A 9,461-nucleotide genomic window follows, 5' to 3' on the forward strand; every position below is an offset into this window, starting at 1 on the left:
CCACTATTTCACATTGAACGCCTTGCCCCCATCACTGTTGCCCACATGTGCCATGGGTTGGCCCCAACACACCTGCACTGAGCTGCAGTCCTAGCCCTATTTGCTTATTGAGACAGGGTCTGACTAAATCTCTGATTTACCAAGGGTGGGCCCAAACACCTAATCTTCCTGTTTCAGTCTCCCAGAGTGTTCAGAGGACAGGCATTTGCCATGGCACCTGGCGAATATCTTGCTTCTATACAAATTAAATTGATACTACTTATCTTCTTTCAAAGACACTTTAGTCTCCAACATTTATTTTCTGGAAAAATCTTCAAGTACAAATTATTTCATCATCTAATCCCATCAGGGTAGAATAACTCAGCAGAGCACCCTGAGTGCATTTCTTAACATCGTCCAGTCAGCAGATAGAGCCTGAAGCGGCCTAGAGAGGAGATGTTCTCAGGCAAGTTATCGCTGGCTGCTTCTTTACTTGTCCTTTCCCCAGAGACCTCCCCCTCAATCTCACCTTTTTAAGACTCCAAGAATTATGCACCGACTTGTACTGGCATTAAAGTCAACCCAAATCCCTATAGACTGTTCTCTATTTCTCTGAGTTTGTCTGCACACAAAGATATAGCTGACATACCAATACTTTGATACTTCGATCATACAAGTGGTGTGATCTATGCAGATCTTCCCACACCGGTCTTCCCGTGGCCTTGGAGCCTAGTCCCACATGGCAGGCACTGCAGAGCAAACCACACTCCTAACAACCAAATGATACAATTCCCACCCAGGGAAAGGTGGGACAAAGGGGTAAGAAAAGCAAAACAAAACACATACAAGTTTAGAGAACTTTCCCCTTTCTGTCTCTCTCTCTCCCTGTTTCCCTTTTTCTGTCTCTACTTCTTGTGTTATCTCTCTGCCTCAATCTCTTTCCCCTGCAAATGAAGCCTTTTACACATAGTATTTCTGTTGGGAGCACAGATATGTACCCTTGTGAAAAGCATTCTGGGAAATTGCCGGATGAGCTTTAACCGCTCATACTTTTTGGCTCAGCAAGCCCATTTCCATTCATATATTCTTTGATTCTGCAAATATTTGTTGAGTATTACTATATGCTAGGCCCTGGGCCAAGTGCTGGGGGAAATCTGCTTCTGGAAATCTCTTCTAAGAAAACAGCCAGTTAAGTACATGAAAATGTAAATACAAAGATTATTTTCTTAGCATTATTTGAATGACAAAAAAAAATTGAAAGCTACTATAAATAAATGTCAATCCACTGCAATCCAACAGAATAAATAAATGGGTTAACAATTCAAGGAAATGCACTGTTTTATTAAAATTATAAGGGCTGTCCTGATAGCTCAGTGGATTAAAATGCCTGCTTAGGTGGACGCAGGGACCAGGGTTCAGTCCCCAGTGTGCCGGGCCCGCCCCACTCATGGGGCACATTGAGACAGTGACTGAGACTGAGCGTGGTGGCACACGCCTGTAATCACAGTGCTTGGGAGGCTGAAAACAGGAGAATCACTATGAGTCCGATCTGTGTAGTGAAACCCTGTAGACCCTGTACTAAATACATAAAAAAAAAATTATGATAAAAGTGGGCAAACAAATATATACATATAAGAGTCTACATATACAAATGGAAAGCCATTCAACCTTAAAGACAGCCATTCCTTACACCACAGATGAATTTATTGAATATTATGTTACATGAAATAAACCAGACACAGAAAGAGAAAAATTGAGTGATTTCACTTATATCTGGAATCTAAAATGTTGAACTTATAGAAATAGGGTAGAATGGTGCTTATCAAAGTCTGAGGGGTAGGGCCAACTGGGAGAGGTTGGTCTAAGGACACAATCTTCCACTTAGAATAAGTTCCAGTGCTCTGTTGTACTCATAGTGATTTCAGCTGGTAACAATATATTGTATATATGAGTTGTTAAGACTGTAAGTTTTAATTCTTCTTACCACACGGAACTACTATGCGAGTAACAATGTTAATTGACTTGGTATAGCCAATGCAGAATGTAAACATATATCAAACATCATTTGTAAAAAAAGGTATAGAGGGTTGTATTTAAAAATATGGTGTTTTGTTTTGTTTTGTTTTGTTTTGTTTTGTTTTGTTTTGTTTTGTTTTGTTTTGAGACAGGCGCCCCAAAGTTGCTATGTTGTCCAGGTCAGGATTCAATTTAGATTCTTCTGCCTCACCCTCCCAGAGTGCTGGGTTTACAGGTGTGTGCTACCATGACCACCTGGCTAATATTCCTTTAAGGTTAAAAAGAAGCTAGAGTTGGGGAGAGCTCAGCGGCATAAGCACCTGTCTGGGAAGCACAAGGTACTAAGTTTGATCACTGGTACTAACAAAACAAAACAAAAAAACAGACAAACAAACAAAAATCTATTAGTATCAAAGCTTATGGCATGGGTATTGGCATTAAAATATGCTGACAAGGTAGCAGCAAGTTAAAAATACATTATAAGGGACCAGGGCATAAGCGCCTGCCTAATAAATGCAAGGTCTTGAGTTCAATACCCGGTACCACAAAAAAAAAAAAAAAAAAAAAGAGTCAGTTACAAAAATACATTACAAAACATGCATATAATAAATTTCATTTTATTTTACTTATTTTTTGTAGTGCTAGTGATGAAACCCAGAACTTAATTCATGAGAATACAAGATTCCATCCCAAGGTTGCATCCCCAAGGCTGAAAGGATAGCTCAGTGGTCTAAACACCTGCTTGGCAAACACAAGAACCGGGCACCACATGCCGTGCTGGCCCCACTCCTGGCAGGCCAAGCCTCCAGCGAAATCGGGCGTGGTGGTGCGTGACTGTAAATCCCAGTGCTGGGGAGGCTGAAACAGTATGAGTCCGAGCTGCAGAGTGAGATGACCCTGTACCAAATATATAAGAAATAGATACATAGATAGATAAATAGGTAGAGTTGCATCCCCACTCCTAAAAGAAAGCACATAAAAAGAATTATTATTCAGGGCCAGGGAGATAGCTCAGTAGAATAAGCGCTTGCCTGGCAAGCGCAGGGTCCTGAGTTCAATCCCTGGTGGGGAGGGGGGGGGATTATTACTAAATAGAGGGGGGAGCTCAGTGGTGTAAAGCATCTGTGTAGGCAAGCTTAGGAAGGCTCAGAGGACCACGGTTCAATCCCCAGCACCACATGGTGCTCCAGCCCCACCCTCAGGGCAGGCTGAGCTGGCCAAAAAAGGAAAACCTAAACCTAAATAGATGGGAAGTTTTTAAAATTTATATGTAAAATTAAATATTGAATTTAAGACTATGAGTGATTTTTACTTTCCCCTTTATGATTTTTTTTTTTTTTTCCAATACCGGGGATTAAACTCAGGACCTTGCGCTTCCCAGGCAAACGCTTATTCTACTGAGCTAACTCTCCAGCCCATTCCCTTTATGATTATTTGTAGTTTTCTAATCTTTTTCTATGAATGATAGCTGATTTTATTACTTAGATAATTTAAATAACTGACAATAACTTGGTAAAATTATTTTTTGACTGAAGCAAGGACTGGCAAAATGTACCGAAGCAACAAGAGCATACCTTCAAGACTTCCGAGAATTCTCAAAAAACATATCTGTTATGGTGGGGCGATGCCACACCTACACAAGTGAGTACAAGAGTGCAGTGAACAACCTGGCACTGCGAGTGGAGCGAGCCCAGCGGGAGATCGACTACCTGGAATACCTTCGAGAGGCTGACATATGCCTGGAGTCAGAGGAGAAGACGCTGGCGGAGAAGCTTCTTCAAGCAGCTGAGGAAGAGAAGAAGATCCGAAGTCTGCTGAATGCAAGTAAGAACTGCGTCCCTTACCAACCCTGCTAGGGACTGTTGCACTCTTGGGGCAGCCAGGGAGTGTGAGCGAGCAATGAGAGAGGACCCGGATGTGCGCTTCAGTGAGCATGCGCTGGGCGAGAACCCTGCGTGGAGAAGCGGGGTCCAGTCGCTCTTCCTCTCACAGTGAGTTTCTGAAGACTCCATAAAGTCAGGGCTACAAAGTCAGACATCAGCCTGGGAGGTCTCCTGATAGCTCTTGGTTTGGAGCTCTGAGATCTTCCTGGGAAGTGGGAGATTGGCTTCTTTACCCAGCGCTCAGAAAATAGAGTGTGGCTCCCAGTGAAAACCAGAATGGGCGGCCGCTGACCCTCAGAGGTGGGAAGTGCGGTGATTATTACTGTGTTTTTCTGGGATGGTGATATCCAGGGAATTTGTCTCCAGTCTTGTGGTCCATCAGAACCACTCCCAGGCCATTAAGAATAACGTCTAGCAGCTCAAATTGTAATAAAAGTATCAAGCGATAAACACACAAATGAGACCATTTTCCTGAACGAGAGTCCATTTCATTAAAAAAAAAAAAAAAGAGGGAGACATGTCTCTCCCTCAGAGTCTGCATTCTGAAATGGTTTCACTACTACTAGGAACACTTTATTTATATGCAGATTATATCTGCCCCAAATTCAAGGAACTCCACCAGGGAAAGAAGGCAATAACTGAGGACTATTATTGTACTAGGGGCTTTATGTATCTGCTGAATGTAATTGTTTTATAAACTCCAAGGGTTATTATGAAAAGAAAGGTCTTGCTAAATGAAGTAATGCTTGACCTGAGCAAAGGAATTAGAAAATAGCAAGCAGAGGGCCTCTGAGGTACAGACTCAGCACAGAAAGGCAAAGGTTAGGCAGCATTCTATTGTGTAGGCCTGCAAATATGTCTGAGTGAGAGCTGTATAGGCCACACAAGTGTAGGAAAATTGAATTGAAGAGTTCATCAGGGCCCAGATGGCTGGCTGGAAAAACTGTACAAAGCCATCAGATTTTTCTAAACAGAGGTATAATATGAAAGAAGACAGAACAGACAGGAAAGACCAGGTACAAGAATACTATACTAATTTAGGTAAGGAACAGAATTGGAATTAAGTGTCATGGGGGGGGGGGGGATTTGAGAGTCATTGTTGGAATCCTCATGGTTTGATAACTCATAATTTAAAGAACTAGTGGCAGGATATTTCCCAAGTTTTAGGCTAGGTCATTGCATGGTTGATATAAAATATATTAAGAGAGAAAACCTGAGAAGTTTGGAAAGCTCTATTACTCAATTTTTTTGGGGGGGGGCACTAATGTCCTACTCCATTTTCTGTTATTATAGTAAATGCTAGAGACTGGGTAATTTACTTAAAAAATTGAGGTTTATTTAGCTCATAATTTACACATAGGAAAGTCCAAGGTTGACATCTGGCAAGGGTCATCTTGCTGCATCATAACATTTATTACATGATGAAGCAAAGTAAACCAATTGGGGGGGGGGCTCTTATTATAAAGCCACTAATGTACTCATGGGAAATCCCCTATAGGATGTCATCTAATTCTTAATTACTTCCCAAAGGCACTACCTTCAGATATCATTAATATATGACTTTGGGGATTATGTTTCCAAAACATGAACTTTGGGGGGACATAAATCCTAGCACCTTAAAACAATGAGAAAAGCTAGTTTACTTGTTCACCACTTATTTTCTGCCTCTTGATCTATAATGTCAGCTGTTTGAGAGGCTGGACTCTCAACTTCATCTCCATTATGTCTCCAATGGTTAGAATGGTGCCCAAGTTTGAATAAATAGTTGTCAGGGAAGAACTAAGGGGAAAAAAAATAAATGAATGGATGGATGAAGGAATTATCAGCACAGGCAGAGGGAGTAGATGGGCTTTAATGGAAAAAGAACCTTTTTACCTTGAGTTAGAAAAAAAGAGAGGGGTATTTTATCTGTACTATGAAAGCAGTCTGTCAAGTTAAGTGATTAGTGCTTCTCGACCCTGTTATCCTGAGAGGAACTGCTCTCTAAAAGAGAAGCAGCTAAGGATAAGAACAGAGGAAAGGAAGGAAAAGGAGAAAAGAGAGTGTCAGCCGACCAAGGATGAACAGAGGATTCCTACACAGCTGATCGGGGAACTAGGGTGTAGCGCAGCACTAGGGTGACCGAGCACTTACATAGTATGCACAGGGCATGGGTGTGATCCCTAATTTAAAAATGTCCTTGGGGAGGATGAGATGCTAAGGTGCCTGAACTTTCACACTAGGGGACACATAGGTTCCCCAGCCAGAAGGGCGAGGTTAAGCTGAATCCCTGAGGTGCTGCTATTCCCTGGGTGCCCTCAGCCCCCAGGCCTGCAGGTTGCCACTTTTCACTTCAGCTAGAGCTCAGCAGATACCCAGGCACTGAAGGCTATGCTTGTTCCTTTCCTACCCACTGCCCCACCTCTCAGACCTTGGAGGTCTTAAACATCTCTTCCCTCAACTCGGGTGAATGAACCTCTCTCAACCTCTCTGAAATTGTTGCTTCCACAGATGCTGCCCCTGGAGCTCTCATCTTATGATGTGTTCATTTATGACTCAGCCAACACTTATGGCCCTGTGTGACACAGCAGGACAGAGGGTGAGCAGGACTTTGGAATGTCCTGTGCTAGCACCCTCTCCACCCCACCTCCCCACCCCACCCTGCTTCCTGCTGCCATCTAGGGCTTCCTGAAACACAACAGGTATCATATTAGACTTTTGTGTAGAATATATGTTTCTTTTTTTATTTCATTTTATTTTTTATTTTAGGCCAGGATCTACAAGGTGTTCAAGGTCTCACTACTAGATCAGACTCATAGTGATCTGCCTGTTGACAGCCTCTTAAGAGCTGAGATTACAGATGCTCTAAACCACGCCCAGTCTCAGTCACCATCTCAGTGCTCCCGGGGGTGGGGCCCACACTTTGGGGCCAGGGGCTTGATCTGGGCGAACCCTGGCCCCTGTGCCTGCTTGCAGGTGCTTTAATCCGCTGGGCTATTTGGTCACCCTTTACATACATATTCTTTTCAGGAGTTGTCTGTCCACAGCTGGACTTCAGAATACCAATTTATTTTTCTTTTCTTTCTTTGTTTGTTTATTTAATGTATTTGGTACAGGATCTCACTATGCAGCTTGGACTCCTAGTGAGCTTCCTGTTTTCAGCCTCCCCAGCACTGGGATTACAGGCGTGTGCCAACACACCCTGACTCTTTGGCCGGCTCAGCATGTCCAGGGGTGGGGCTGGCATGGCACATGGTGCCAGGGATCGAACCCTGGTACCTAGGCTTGTCTAAGCAGGCACTTAGCCAATTTATTTTTCTACTCTGTTTTGTTTCATATTCTATATGCTGTGCCAACCCCTGCCGTCGTACTTTTTGTGGCTGCATTTATTAGTAACTATGCCTACCTCAGCATTCTAATGCTAGCTATACAGCAAACCAGTGCAGATTTAGCAGCTTAAAACAATACAGATTTATAATCTCAGCATTTCTGTGGCTTGGGAGTTCGTGCTCAGTTTAGTTGGCACTTCTGCTTAAAGTTCTGTGCCTGAGGCTGTGGAGTCCCCAGGCTTCCCTCTCTACAGGCAACTTGCAGTGTGACAGCTGCTGCTTCAAGGCTGAGAGGAGAGGGCTTCTCCTCTATAAGTACCTAGTGCCTCTTTCAGGAGTTTTTGTCTTACTATGTCAGGCCTACCTATAATAATCCTTTTTATTTAAATCCAACTTATTTAATACCTCAGTTATGCCTTTTAAGCCCTCACCTTTGTCTTATAATATAACACAATCACAGTGCTGTGCTCTCTTACATCCAGCTACTGGCCACACCTCAGGGAAGGCATTTACATAGGCCCTGTGGCTGGGTGGCGGCCATGTTAGAATCCTGTCAGTAATCCTCAGACTGCTTCTAATTTTACCAGAAGCCCTTCTTCCGGGAAGTGCTCAATGTTCTTATCTTCTAACCTTGGCTTTCCAGGAATAGACTAATCACGGTCTGTGCTTACCTTAAAACCCTGAAGACTCTGGTCAACACCTTGAAGGAGACAAACATTTTGGGATTATAGACTAGGGAAGGGCTGCCTGGGGTCAGATCTCAGGGCTCCTGTTTTTGGAAGAGCTCAGGAGTCAGTGATGCAGCTTCATTGAGTCTCAGGAGACTTCCAAGGAATTGTAAGACATCTTAGTCAAAATGGTTCTCCTGAGAAGAAAGAGGTGTACTGACAGTGTTTGGACAGAATATCCTGTCTGCTTCTTGTACTGTGGATAACCACTAAGAAGATAACAATGGACAATGTATTGATTATCAAAACTGTCCTATTAATCAGCTGTGAAACTATCTCATTCATATTTATTTCTCAATAAAAAATAATAAAATGGTTCTCCTTTTGCCTAGGGATATTTCCCTAGCAACTACCAAGGGTCAGACTGGGCATAAGGAAAAAGATAGGCTGCTTCTATAATTAAGCCATTCCTTATAAAGCTGCTTTCAAGTCTTTATCCTTTATTTTGAGATGATCCCCAGATAAGGTCCGTGAGAGGACCTCAGTTCTCAAGAGATGTATTAGGATTATGGGGTTAAGTAAAATTCTTAGAATCTTAGCTTTCTCTTTCTCACCCTCTTTCCTCCTTCCCTAACCCTCTTTCACACTCATACACAATTTAGAAATCAAGTAAGGGAAAGCTACAATCTAACTGAAACTTAAAAATCATTTTGAAGGGCCGACCAAATAGCTCAGTGGATTAAAGCATCTGCAAGCAGGTGCAGGGGCTGGGGGTTCGATCCCCGGGCCTGCTGTGCTGGCCCTGCCCCTGGGGTGTGCTGATATGGCAAAGCAATTGAGACTGAATGTGGTGGCACGTGTCTGAAATCCCAGCTTTTGAGAGGCTGTAAACAGGCCGATCACTACAAGTGTTATCCAGTAGTGAGACCCTGAACACCCTGTAGACTCTTCGCTAAAATACAGAAAAAAAAATCATTTTGAGTTTTTGATACTAAAACTCATTGCTAGCAAACTTTTGCCTTGCATTTGCCAATGTATGCCAAGACACATGGCCTCAGACAGCCAGACTGAGAATTTATCCAGTATTAACTTCTTTAACTTTTTTTTTTTTTTTTTGGCAGAACCGGGGATTAAACTCAGATCCTTGCGTTTGCCAGTCAAGCGCTTATCCTACTGAGCCATCTCCCTGGCCCCAACTTCTTTAACTTGTAAATAGTTTTTGAAGAAACAATTCTCAAGACAGTCAAAACAAGCCATTAGAGCAGATTTCATTTTGTTTCCTGTCCAGCTCCTTTTACTGCAAGGGTGCATGCAAGTCACCCCAAGTAACCCTCATTCTGTTGGACTTAATAATTGATACCTTTTGCTAGCTCATGTTTCAAAGAAGTCTATTGCTGTGCATTTAAATTCCTCTGGAATCCACTTAGGTAGATAAATGTGCATGCCCTGTATTCAAATCCATTAAAAATAAAACAAACAGAATAAACAAAAAACAAACAAAAAAAAAAACAACCAATCAACCAACCCACTGGAAGCCAAAAGAAACCTACCGTGAGCCCATGCCCAAGGGCTATTAGTTTGTTTTTTATTTATTTATTTATTTATTT

General features: G+C 42.5%; 1 protein-coding gene across 1 annotated transcript in view; it reads left to right on the plus strand.

Annotated features, from left to right (window-relative positions):
• Positions 1 to 9,461, plus strand: part of Olfml1 (olfactomedin like 1) — a gene marked incomplete at its 5' end in the record, with an annotated part of 34,819 nt that overhangs the window by 1,345 nt on the left and 24,013 nt on the right. The window contains one exon of the mRNA XM_023708137.1: positions 3,531 to 3,819. Coding sequence (XP_023563905.1) covers positions 3,531 to 3,819 — 289 coding nt within the window. The remainder of the gene's footprint in view (positions 1 to 3,530; positions 3,820 to 9,461) is intronic.

Source organism: Octodon degus, unplaced genomic scaffold, assembly GCF_000260255.1.
Source record: "Octodon degus isolate 3935 unplaced genomic scaffold, OctDeg1.0 scaffold00334, whole genome shotgun sequence".
NCBI classification, from domain to species: Eukaryota; Metazoa; Chordata; class Mammalia; order Rodentia; family Octodontidae; genus Octodon; species Octodon degus.